This window comes from Phascolarctos cinereus, unplaced genomic scaffold (genome assembly GCF_003287225.1).
Source record: "Phascolarctos cinereus isolate Bilbo 61053 unplaced genomic scaffold, phaCin_HiC Scaffold_726;HRSCAF=1367, whole genome shotgun sequence".
In the NCBI taxonomy this organism is placed as follows: domain Eukaryota; kingdom Metazoa; phylum Chordata; class Mammalia; order Diprotodontia; family Phascolarctidae; genus Phascolarctos; species Phascolarctos cinereus.
Genome location: NW_027556098.1, coordinates 264,495,148 through 264,508,728, shown reverse-complemented (window position 1 = coordinate 264,508,728; position 13,581 = coordinate 264,495,148). Strand labels below are relative to the sequence as shown.

The 13,581-nt window shown below is 42.0% G+C and overlaps 1 protein-coding gene across 1 annotated transcript in view; it reads left to right on the top strand.

Annotated features, from left to right (window-relative positions):
* The first annotated feature begins 1,217 nt into the window (after positions 1–1,217).
* The window catches only part of LOC110195871 (beta-galactosidase-1-like protein 2), a 38,277-nt gene continuing 25,913 nt past the window's right edge, over positions 1,218–13,581 (top strand). The window contains 7 exon segments of the mRNA XM_078146178.1: positions 1,218–1,226; positions 2,342–2,437; positions 7,134–7,260; positions 9,476–9,556; positions 9,968–10,069; positions 11,507–11,658; positions 12,091–12,162. Of these exon segments, the coding sequence (XP_078002304.1) occupies positions 1,218–1,226; positions 2,342–2,437; positions 7,134–7,260; positions 9,476–9,556; positions 9,968–10,069; positions 11,507–11,658; positions 12,091–12,162 (639 nt within the window).

The window sequence follows — 13,581 nt, the reverse complement described above, 5'->3', positions numbered from 1 at the left end:
GAAGCAGTTGACCCAAAAATTATGGATTGTTATCATAAAAGCATTAATAATAAGAATAACGTTCAGAACAAAGGCCTACAATAGTTCCACCATACTTTGGGCCAACTCGTTATCTGGAGTGTGCTGTTTGGCTTTCTTTGCTTTGAGTCAAAGACATTCATAGATGATTATTTGGTCTGCTCCCCTATTGCTTCTCAGATTCTATAACTCAGGAACTCCAGTGTTCTGCCTGTATTCCTTTTTTTTCTGAAGCCATTTTATTTTATTTTTTAAATTAATTTATTTCGAATGATCAACAATCACTTCCATAAACTTTTGAGTGTTAAATTTTTCTCCCCCTTCATCCCCACCTCCCTACCCAAGATGGCGTGCAATCTGATATAGTTTATGCATATACATTCCTATTAAACATATTTTCACGTTAGTCATGTTGTAAAGAAGAATTAGAATCAATAGGAAGAACCACAAGAAAGAAGAAACAAAACAAAACAGAAGAAAAAAAAGCAAATAGTATGCTTTGATCTGCATTCAAACTCCATAGTTCTTTCTTTGAATGTGGATATCATTTTTTATCATGAGACCTTTGGAGATGTCTTAGGTCCCTGTATTGCTGAGAAGGGTTAAGTTTATCAATATTAGTCATCGCACAACGTGGCTGTTACTGTGTACAATGTTCTCCTGGCTCTGCTCACTTCACTCAGCATCAGACCATACAAGTTTTTCCAGGTTTTTCTGAAGTCTACCTGCTCATCATTTCTTATAGCACAGTAGTATTCCATTACATTCATATACCACAACTTGTTCAGTCATTCCCCAATTGATGGGCCTCCTGTCAATTTCCAATTCTTTGCCACCACAAAAAGAGCTGCTATAAATATTTTTGTACATATGGGCCTTTTCCCATATGTATGATCTCTCTGGGATATAGCCCTAGAAGTGCAGTTGCTGGGTCAAATGGTCCTGCCTGTTTTCTTTAACAGCCTGCTTCCCGCAAAACTACACAAACGTTCCCAATGATCTGCAGCCAATATTAGCAATGTCTATAAGCAGATCAGGAAAAATTCCTACGACGTCAAACCACTAGATATTTAGGGGATTAAACAATTGCCTCTTCCTTCCCTTCAACAGCAAGTAGAAGAAAGTTAATGTTAGAATACTGGCTTCAAATTTCAATAGATAAACAGGAGGCATTCACTTGTCCAGGGCACAGCTACTACATGACAGAGGTGGGACAGGGCAGGACAAAGCTTGGCTCCATTTAAATGAGGTAAAGGAACTTTGGGCACTGACTTTAGAAGCAAGGGAATGATTTGGAGGTTTTTAAAAATAGACCTACCTCCAACAAAATAGACCTACCTCTGTGCCATATGAAGCCTAAAAGCCTTACAAAGATTCTTCTGTATCAGTTTCTGGTCCCTTTTCTTGCTCCATACCTCTAGGCACAGTAGCCACGGTTTGGCAGATAGACATAGGAGGCAGGATACTAGAGACCAACCTTTGAAATGGGGAACAGTCTGCTCTCGGCTAATCCTTTCCTGCTACTTTGGTTATTTCTACTCTATAGTGATCAGTTGTTATCAGCCTGTAGTTAAGAAGAAGATAGGATCACTGAGGTCTTTCTGGGATTCCCCTTTAGGGGATTCAGGGCTTTTGGTGTAGGGACTCATCATCACCAGCCTGATCAAGGCAAAAATCTTCCAGCAGGTCTTCCTGCAACCTTTACTGCAACTCTTTATTTCCTGCCAGAATAATCTTTCTTAGGTATAGATCCAGTCATATCACCCTCAAAAATCACCAGTGGTTCTGCTAACAAAAGTTCAGACTTAACTACTTGGCATTCAAGGGTCTTCACAAAATGATTCCATCCTACCTTTCTAGACTTACATTAATCCCTTCCTGGCATTCTGTGCTCCTGACAAAAGTTCTGTTCCCTAAATACGGCCTGCACTGTCTGGCTTCCTGCATTTACTTTGTTCCATGCAAAGAATGTCCCCACTCTTCTCCACCCCTGACAATGGCCTTTGAGTCCCCTTATAAAATCTGACTCAAAGGAGCTTTCTCTGGCTCCTTCTTTAGCAGTTAGTAAATGGATGTAGCACTTTGTTTTATATCTTTCTCACAAACTTCCATGTAACATTGTGTATTATAGTCTTAGTCTCCTTAATTATAATCCCCATTAGGGCAGGTACCATGTTTTATGCAAACTTTGTATTTTTCTGAGCAATGAGAATAAAACAACATCACTTAGATATTGTTGCTTACTAAATGTCTATTGAACTGAGTTGAAACTTTGTCCTTTGGCCATTCATTTTCTACAACGGGTAGTTTAATGTGTTCCTAGGAGGACAAGCCCACGATGGTGATGGGATTTTGGACAGGATGGTTTGATGGATGGGGTGGCCCACACTACATCACTGATGTTAGTGATTGCTTTGCGGTTAGTTCTTGACTTCACGGCTTGGGTGCAAGACAATCACCTGTATCATTGTCAATTAAACTTTGCAGTTAGAGCTGGCAGAAAGTCTCCTGGATCATCACTTTGTCAGTATCTATATATGAGCAGATCAAATAGCTAGTTCTCAATTATGCATTTAATTTCGATGCAACTCAGCCAATAATAGTGATATTTATGTAATACTTTAACATTTGAAAAGCACTTTACAGGGTTATAAAGTAGATAACACAGTTATTATTATCATCATCCCCATTTTTATAGCTGAAGAACTGAGACTTAGAAGAGTGGTCACACAGCTGATATACGTTAGAATGGGGATTTTCACCTGGTTCTACCTGATCTCAAGTCTGGCATTTTATCTACAATACCATGTGGCATTTAAAAGTTCCTATTATAGATACATAGCACTGTGGTGAGCCCTTGACGTGATGTCAGGGAATATTCACAGGAAGGGAAGAGTCGTGTGGATGATTTGGAAGTCCATTTTATTTAGTTTTTAAATGAGTATTGTCATTTTTTATTTAGCATAATTACCTTCCTAAATATATGTTCTCCTGGCCCTCACAGAGAGTTACTTGCCTTAGGAAAGGGGGTATGGGGGAGAGAATGGCATTTATTAAGCACCTACTGTGTGCCACACACTATGCTAAGCACTTTATTTTTTCTTGGGGAAGTATTATTGAAGAAGTAGCATAGTAAAATGACACCATATGGGGAATCTGGATGTCCATTCTGGTTTCAGATCCACATCTGGAGTACTGTATCTCATTATGAGCGTCACATAGATGGGACACTGACATGTTGGAACATGCTCAGAGAAGGAAAACCAGTATGGAGAAAACTGGAGGCCGGGAAATAAAAGGGCTGATTAAAAGAATTGGGGGTGGGGGGGCGGAGCCAAGATGGTGGAGTGAAAGCAGTGACTTGCTTGAGCTGTCCCCCAAACCCCTCCAAATACTCATAAAAAATGGCTCTAAACAAATTCTGAAGCAGCAGAACCCACAAAAAGACAGAGTGAAACAAATTTCCAGCCCAAGACAACCTGGATGATTGATCAGAAAGGTGTATCGCGCTGGGCTGGGAGCGCAGCGCAGTGTGGGCACGCAGGCCACAGCAAACCTGGAGCAGGCCTCAGAGGACTGAATCACGGGCAGCTGTGGGGGTTTCCAGACTCCTCAATCCACCAATGCCAAAGACAACTTAGAAGGTCAGTGGGAAAAGTTTGTTTCTGTCGGTGCTGAGAAAGGAAGGCAGAGTCTCAGCTCCATTCTCCAAGCGCGAAGCGGGGGGGGGGGGGGGGGGGCAGCTGCTTCCCGAGCTTCCGGCCCACAGACTGAGGGGGAATCCAGTGGCTAATCAGAGAGGGATTGCAAGGATCTCTTTGCCAGTGCTGAGGCAGGAATCTCTTGCTTTGCCCGTGTTTGGATCTGGGCCACAGTTCTGGGCAGCGGTGCTGGGGTGAAGAGGAACGCTGGCTTGGTGGAGCTTGTAGTGCTGTGGAGAGGAACTCCTCCTCACAGTTACAGGACAGAAAGGAATACTTCTGGTCACAGGCCAGGAAAGAAGTAAACACCTCGCCCCTTATCATACCACCTTGGAAGAATTGAAAATGTACAGGTCTCTACAAGTATCTCTGAAAACAGCTATACAAACCCCCCGAAGCTTGGGACAGTACATTCTCCACATTGGAAGCAGATTCATACCTTAACAAAGAGCTTAAAACTCAAGTAATTGGCTGGGATCATGAGTAAGCAGCACAAAAAGAGTCAGACTATATTATCTTACTTTGGTGAAAAAGAAGATCAAAATATACAACCAGAAGAAGACAACAAAGTCAAAGTTCCTACATCCAAAGCCTCCAAGAAAAATACAAATCAGCCCCAGGCCTTGGAAGAGCTCAAAAGGGATCTTGAGAAGCAAGTAAGGGAAGTAGAGGAAAAACTGAGAGTGATGCAAGAAAAATCATGAAAAACAAGTCAACAGCTTGCTAAAGGAGACCCAAAAAATACTGAAGAAAATAACCTTAAAAAATAGCCTAACCCAAATGGCAAAAGAGGTCCAAAAAGCCAATGAGGAGAAGAATGCCCTAAAAAGCAAAATTGGCCAAATGGAAAAGGAAGTCCAAAAGCTTACTGAAGAAAATACTTCCTTAAAAATTAGAATAGAGCAATTGGAAGATAGTGACTTTATGAGAAATCATGACACAGTAGAACAAATCCAAAAGAATGAAAAATTAGAAAACAATGTGAAATATCTCATTGGAAAACAACTGACCTGGAAAATAGATCCAGGAGAGAGAATTTAAAAATTATTGGACTATCTGAAAGCCATGATCAAAAAAAGAGCCTAGACATCATCTTTCAAGAAATTATCAAGGAAAACTGCCCTGATATATTAGAACCAGAGGGCAAAATAGAAATTGAAAGAATCCACAGATCTCCTCCTGAAAGAGATCCCAAAGGAAAACTCCTAGGAATATTATAGCCAAATTCCAGAGTTCCCAGGTCAAGGAGAAAATATTACAAGCTGCCAGAAGGAAACAGTTCAAGTACTGTGGAAACACAATCAGGATAACACAAGATTTAGCAGCTTCTACATTAAAGGACCGCAGGACATGGAATATAATATTCCGGAGGGCAAAGGAGATAGGATTCCAACCTAGAATCACCTACCCAGCAAAACTGAGTATAATCCTTCAGTGGGAAAAATGGTCATTTAGTGAAATAGAGGACTTTCAAGCATTCTTGATGAAAAGACCAGAGCTGAATAGAAAATTTGACTTTCAAATACAGGACTCAAGAGAAACATGAAGAGGTAAACAGGAAAGAGAAATCATAAGAGACTTATTAAGATTGAACTGTTTACATTCCTGCATGGAAAGATGATATTTGTAACTCATGAGACCTTTGTCAGTATTAGGGTAGTTGGAAGGAAAAAAATTATCCGTATGTATAGGTAGATAGAGAGATAGAGAGAGGGCACAGGGTGAGTTGAAGATTAAGGGGTCATATCTGGAGAATAAAATTAAGGAATGAGAGAGGATTGTACTGGGAGAAGAAGAAAGGGAGAGGTAGAATGGGGTAAATTATCTCACAAAAAAAAAACAAAAAAGAAAATGCTCTTACAGTGGAGGGGAAATGGGGGAAGGTGAGAGGGAATGAGTGAATCTTATTCTCATAGGATTTGGCTTCAGGAGGGAATAACATACACATTCAATTGGGTAAGGAAATCTGTTTTACCCTATGGGAAAATAGGAAGAGAAGGGGACAAGAGAGCAGGGGGATGATAGAGAGGAGAGCAGACTGGGAAAGAGGGCAATCAGAAACAAGTACTTCTGAGGAGGGACAGGGTCAAAAGAAAGAATAGACTAAATGGGAGGGCAGGATAGGATTAAGGGAAATAGAATTAGTTTTTCACAACATGTCTACTATGGAAGCGTTTTGCATAACTGCACATGTACAACCTATATTGAGTTGCTTGCCTTTTCAATGAGGTGGGTGGGGAGGAAGGAAGAGAGAAAATTTGAAACCTAAAGTTTTAAAAACATGTGTTTTAAAAAAATGTTTTCACATGCTACTGGGAAATAAGAAATACAGGAAATGGGGTACAGAAGTCTATCCTGCCCTACAGGAAAATAGAAGGGGAAGGGGATAAGAGAAGGAGAGATAGAAGAGAGGACAGACTAGGGGAAGGGATATTCAGAATGCATGCCATCTAAGGTGGGGAGGGGGGAGATGGGGTGAAAATTTGGAACTCAAAAACTTGTGGAATTGAATGTTGAAAACTAAAAATAAATAAATTTATATTAAAAAAAAAGAAAAAAGAATTGGAGGCTTAGCCTGAAGAAGACATGGAGTAGGGAAGTCATGAATATGGCTTCAAGTTTTGAAGGGCTATCAGAAGGAAGAAGGATTGGATCTATCATGCATGACCCTGCAGGGCTGAGATAGGAGCGATTCAGAGACTCCCAGAGAGACAGATTAGACATCATGTAAAGATGTACTTCTATGTCATCAGAGCTGGCCACAAATGGAACGGATAGGCTGGCCTGGAATGGAGTGGATTCTAGCGCCCTGCAGGTCTTCAGGCAGTGGCTAGATACATACTAATATGTAACCCTTCTAATTAAATTGATCAAATTCAGTAAACTACCCAAATTATTCCAAGTATATGAATATGTCTAGACCCACCCTTGTAGTCATTAAATAGTTACTGTAGTCAAAAATAGTTGTTGAAAGCTTGCTGTTTCTGTATTAAGATTCTGTGTTCAGCTCTGACGCTTAGTGTACTAAAATAATAAGGCAGTCCCTGCCCTCAAGGAATATATAAGGATGTAGCAAAGGTGATAAGGCACATACTTAAGGATTAATAATGCAATGTAAGATATAACTGCATTATAATAACCACTATTTAGTACAAACACCACACATTTGAATTTGGCCTTGAAGGATGCATGGTTTTTTGATTGGTGGAAGTAGCAGAAGAGTTGCTGGCCAAACCTACCCATTTCCTAGGTTTGAGGACTTGAGGAAGGTGATGAGAGACAGCTTGTTAAGCTGAATGTAAACTAGAATGGAAAGAGTTGATGAATATCTTTTGGGAACTTTTCTTACTTTTCTGACTCAAATTCTAACCCAGGTTTTCCTTTTGTTTTTACCCTTTTGTAGAAATGGTGAAGAACGTGTCCTCTATCATCAAAAAGGGTTTCTCCATCAACCTCTACATGTTTCATGGAGGAACTAACTTTGGTTTCATGAATGGGGCCATACATTTTGGTAAATCCAAAGCTGTCATCACCCGCTATGGTAAGTGATCCCTGATATTCTCTCCCTTTCCCACTCCTTCAGGTCTGTGTGACTTGTTTGCCTCCAAAGTGCCATTGTAGGATGGGAGTGGAGTTAAGTTCTTCCTAACTTCCTACCTCTCTTACTGGGATTTTGTGCTGGAGCTTGGCCACAGACAGTGAGTAGCCTGGGCTATTTGTGACTTTACAGGTAGAACAACAAATAGTGTTGCTTGATACCTCTGTTGCTCAAATTTCTGAAAAATGGACCAATCGATCTATAAGAACTTATTAAAGACCTACAGTGTGCCAGGCACTGGGCTATATGCTGGAATACGAGACAAAAATGACACAGCCCTTGTCCTCAAGGAACTAGTAATCAGTTTGAAGAGCTGCTGCAAGTGAAGCCTCCCTCTGGGTCACCCTTGCATTGGAGCTCTCAGACTAGGCCCTCAGAAAATGGTTGCTACTGACACAGGCTCTAGGCTACCTTGTGGGCTTGCTAGCCCCCATCTGAATGCTTTCCACGGACCATGAACCAGTGGATACAACTGTAGCAAATGCATTACCAAGATGGCATAGTGAGAACAGTAGCTACAGAACATTCCCATGAAAACCCCCCAGAAATCTGAAACATAGGCTCCCCCAAATGTGCATAGCATGTTTGGTAAGAGTGGGCACAGAGAGTATAATAGTAGTAAGACACTCATATAAGTGACAGATGTGGCTAAGGTTGCACATGTTTCTGGAATGTCCTTTCCTTTTCATGAAGTCCTCAATCAGCTGGGCCTTGGGCTTGGCCTCTCTTTGCAGCTCAGCTCTCAAGTGTCAGCGTGAGTTAGTTCTCTCTTGAGTCTGTAGACAGCTCTCTTCTTTGCTGCCACAGCTCATGCTCCTAGATGTTGCTTCTAGCTTCCAGGGAGTGACTCTTTGTATCTGCAAGTAGTGGTTCTTAATGTTTCCTGTGTCATGAACACTTTTGGCAGTCTTATGACACCTATGAACCCATCTCAGAACAATGTTTTAAAATATATAATATAAAATATGTAGTATTACAGAGGAAACCAATTGTAATGAAGTAAAGACATAACTTTTTTCTTTTCGTATCCAAGTTCATGGATACTCTGAAATCCATCCATGGATTCCTTGAGGATCCATGAACCCTAAATTAAAAACCCCTGGGTTGGTGTGTCTGTTTTCTCAGCTATATCTTAAACTTCCTCCAGTTGTTGGATAGGAGTGCTCGTGGACAGATTAGACCCTTTGGCTTATGAGGCCAGGGATGAAGGACATAATCCCCTCTTCCACACTACAAAGTTTCCATTCCACAAAGCATCCTTGGCCTGGACCAACCAGAAATGCCTTGACAGGGTTCTGTTGTCAGGCTTAGCTATTTAAAGCCCTCCAGGGGTGGGATCAATTTTTAGTCTGGCCAATGGTATTGTCCCTTATGATTCAATCAGAGAGAAGCATCCATGCTTCTAAATAGACAACGTGGTGTTAACACCTCATGCATCATCACTTTCCAGCATCAACAACAGCAGGACAGAGATGCTTGTAAGTATGTCTGTCAACTGTAGCTCTGCTTTTTCCAGAGTTAGAGAGAAAAGCCAGGGCCAAAGAAAGAGAAAAATATCATTTAATTGTGAAAGAGAAGGTTTTGTTGAGCTCAACAGCCTTAGTTTTTCAGCCAGGGATTTGTAAACTCTTTGTGGGCTGGGACTGATCCCTTCTTCATTTGTTCATGAGTTTCTAATATGCAGGTAAAGGAGTCTCTCCTGTCTTCTCCCCACAGTGTTCTCAGAGTTCAGGGTTTGATATACCAAGGTTGTATTCATTACTGGATGCTAACAGTCTGATTAAAGAAGGACTCAAAGCTTTGGTTTGCAGAGAATTGGGATCTTCCAGGCCCATATCTAAAGGTTTGTTCCCAAACCTGCCACAGTGAGGAGCCTGCTTTTTGGTCTAAGGCAGGGGTAGGAGAACCTGCGGCCTTGGGGCCACGTGTGGCCCTCTAGGTCCTCAAGTGCGGCCCTTTGACTGAATCCAAACTTTAAAAGGATTTGTTCTGTGAAGTTTGGATTCAGTCAAAGGATTGTACTTGAGAACCTAGAGGGCTACATGTGGCCTCCAGACCACAGATTCCTCACCTCTGGTCTAAGGATTTCTATTCCTTTGTTCTATAGCAAATCATTGCCCTGGGAAATGCCCACTTATGAGTCTTTGGTTTCTTGCAGACTATGATACTATCCTGACAGAGGCTAGGGATTACACACCCAAGTTCTTCACACTATAGGAGTTCTTCAGCACCATCATAGGTATCCAGTACCTCTGCTAACTCTGAAGCCTGCCTTTTTCTTGATCCAGCTTCATACATTAATTTCCACTGGATTGCAGCTCCTCAGCTAGTTTCTGCACTTAAGCTGGGGTAGGAGGGATGGATACAGTTTCCATTGTGGCCGATGGTCATCTTCCAGAGCAGTAGGCACTCCTATTACCAGTCAGAGACTTGTGAACCCTAAGAGAGCCCCACTTAGGGATCACTTACAAATGCAAGTTGACTCTCCCTGGAATTCCAGAGGCCTGTCCCAGGAATGGGCCCAATATTCCTGTTGACACTACAATGAGGGAATATTGCATAACCATGTGGAAAATTGGGAGGGGAACAGAGAGAAAAGAGACCATATCACAGGTCCCTGGGATGTCCCTTCTGCTCACTTGTATTTCAGAGGATCACTTGCCTCACCTACCTGCCCTAAAAACTAAGGCCACGAATAATGCTGTGTGGTCATCACACCATATGTCATGGTGGGATGTCCTAGCGTACCTGGGAAAGGTAGGTGCTTCCTGGACAAAAGAATAGGAAATGGATTATTGTGAGAAGAGGGAGGAGGGAAGGGCTTGGATCGGAAAGTAGAGAATCTCTCAGGGAGAGAGGCCTGGCAATAGGAAAGGCTTTATCCTTGAGACACTTCTGTGAACTTTAATTCAGGCCAGGACTAGCAGCAGGAAGGAAGACCAAAGCTTTAGAAGAAGTGAGTGATAGGGCAGGATATGGGGGCTACCTCTTATTTTTGCCCAGATGATGTCATGGACATTTATCTGAAGAAGTTTGAGGGCAATATAGTATAGGAGAAAAACCCTGGAAGTCCTAAAATCTGTTCATTCTTGACACCAGGGATAATTTGTATTACCTTGGGTAAATCATTTCAATTCTCTGTACCTCACTTTACCCATAAGTGAAATGAGAATATCTGCCCTAGTTCTCTGACAGAAGTGTCCTAAGGAAGAACACTTTGTTAAAAATAGTAAAATCACTTTAATAAAACCGTCTGACATTTCTGTGACATTTTAAGGTTTTACCAAGTGCTTTCCTAACTACAGTCCTGTGAGCTGTGTAATGCTGACATTAATATTCTATATTTTATAGGTGAGGAAGCCAAGGCTCAGAGACGTTTGAGAACTTGCCCCTGGTTACACAGCTAATAACTCTCAGTTCTGTCAGTCCAGTTTTATATCCCCAAGGCCAGTACTTTTCCCACTGTGCTATGCTTCTTTTTAATAATTAAAAGTCACATTTTCACAACACTTTGTACTTTCTTCCCAACAGCCTTAAGAAATCTTGTGACTTGCCCATTGTCATACAATTACTGCTAAATGGTAGAACCAGAATTTGAACCTAGGTCTTCTCGGCCCACACCATTGTACTTATACCCTACCACCCTACCTTTTCTGCTTTCAGCATCTGGACGATGATACCCCATTCTCCTCTTCATGCCTTTGCACTGGTTGTCTCCCATGCCTGGAATGCTTGGCCACCCCCACCCCTCACCTCCATCTCTTAGTTTCTATGGCTTCAGCTCAAATCCCACCTTCTTCAGGAGGCCTTTCGCAGCTCCCCAGTTGCTAGAGTTATCATCACCTCTGAGATTATTTTTCATCTACTCTCTACCTAGTTATTTACATGTTGTCCCTCCCAGGAGAATTTAAGTTCCTTGGCCAAGGGCTATGATTGCCCTTTTTTTTTTTTTTAGTTTGTTTCCTCAGCAACATAGCGCAATGTCAGGCACATAGTAAATTTTTAATAAATGATTATTGACTGATTGACTCTCTTTGTAGACAAATAATAATTGCTGTCATTATTATTCCATTCCTAGCAATCCCATCCCTCTGTGACCCTGGGGAGCTTGGGAATGTGTGAGAGGGCCAAGAGGAAGCAAGTTCTATGGGCTCAAAGTCTCACCTTGTTTCCCTCTCTTGGTCTCCCTAACGGCCAAATGAGTCCAAAGAGCCAATCACCCTGGAGAAGCTGTCTGTGAACAATGGTAATGGCCAGTCCTCCCGGTACATACTATATGAGACTTTGATGTCTTCAGGAGGCACCCTCTGCTCTCAGGACAAGGTTCAGGACAAGGCCCAGGTATGTGCCAACAAGCTTGGCAGAGAGGTAGCTGTCACTCACCAAGAGCCTTTCTTTGTAGTTCAGGTGAGATTATAGACTACTACCAGATCTCTGTTTACCATGTCTTTGTCCCGGCAAAGAATTACTGTTCTTATAATGTTTCGTTTTAAATCTTTTTCTTCAGCTTCTTCCTTTTACCATTGCTTTATCAAGACATTCTTTAATGGGAGGGCCCTGTGAGCATCATGGGAGAGTGATCCCTTACACTCTGATTTTGTGATTATACAAAAAAAAAAAAGATCAGCACTCTTGCCAGCCCTCGTCTCTGGCCCTCTACTTTCTTTACTGCTATTCTAAGGCATGATTACCACATTCTTTCCTTAGAAGGGATGCTTCTATTCCTTTCGCTCCTGAGAACTTTATGGATGCTTTTCCTTCTCTCCCTCTCAGGTATTTGTGGACGTGAAATTCTTGGGATACCTAGACCAATATTATCAGCAGCTGTTCATCCCTCATAGTCAAGTTTGTAATTCCAGGATCTAGATATTGTGATTTTTAATCACAGTTGTTTACCTGCTTACTAAATTATCCCAATTATTCCCCATCCTTATGATAAAACAAATCTCCTGTAGCCCCATAGGAGACTGCTTTCTGCCCCAAGCAGTCAAATGGGATTAGGAGTGCTGTTGGTGTAGCCTCTCTCAGATATTCTGGGGCTTCAGGACCTTTCCCCTTGGATGCTCTTTTTTTTTTCTTCTTGATGAGGCGATTGGGGTTAAGTGACTTGCCCAGGGTCACACAGCTAGTGAGTGTTATGTGTCTGAGACCAGATTTGAACTCAAGTCCTCCTAACTCCAAGGCCAGAGCTCTATCCATTGCCTACCTAGCTGCCTCCTTGGGTGCTCTTTTTAAGACACTAGATTAGCAGCCCTAGCTGGAGGTGGAGATGACCAGAAAAATCAGAAAGACAGAACTGGAGGGTTAGAAGGAGCCTCTGTGGCTGTCTGGTTCAGACTCTACCAGGAGTCCTTACTGTAACAAACTTAGCAAGTGGCTGCCCAGCTTCTTCTGCAAAAGAACCTCCAAGAAGGGGGAGCCCACAGTTTCAAAGAACAGGCCATTCTACTCTGGGATAGCTCTGGTTATTAAGGAATTTTCCCCAACATCAAACCTGCATTTTCTTCTTTGCAATTGCCACCTAGTGCAAAACTCCTTGGTTCCACCCATCCTCTTCCACATGACAGCCAGCCCTTCAAATGCCTGAACTCAGTTATCACGTACCCCCTGAATCTTCTCTGCTCCAGGCTAAACAGGATCAATTCCTTCAAATGATCCTCATATATCATTAATTAATAAGGTGTTCCACCATTTGGGTTGCTGTCCTCTGGTCACTCTGTAGCTTATTAGTGTCCTTAAAGCATGGTGCCCCAAACTGAACACCAAATTCCAGATGGGATCTGACAAGAGCAGAGTACAGTAGGTTTATTACTTCCCTATTTCTGGGAGCTATCTATGCCTCTCCTAATGTAGCCCAAGATGCCATTTTTTGGATGCCATATCACACTCATGCTAAACTTGCAATCCATGAAAACCCCTTGATCCTTTTCAGAATAATGATTGTCTCTCTATGCCTCTCCCTTCCTAGATTTATGGAATTGCTTTTTGGCGTGAAAGTGTAAGACTTTGCATCTATCCCTATTGAATTATATCTTATTAGAGTCAAGCCCAATGCTCTAGCCTGTCAAAATCCTTTTGGATTCTGTCTCTGTCATCCAATGTGATACCTAACCTTCAATGGATATACCATCTAAGCCCATATCCAAAGCATTAATAAAAATGTTAAATAGGGGGCAGCTAGGTGGTGCAGCGGAAAGAGCTCTGGCCTGGGAGTCAGGAGGACCTGGGTTCAAATCTGGCCTCAGATACTTGACACTTACTAGC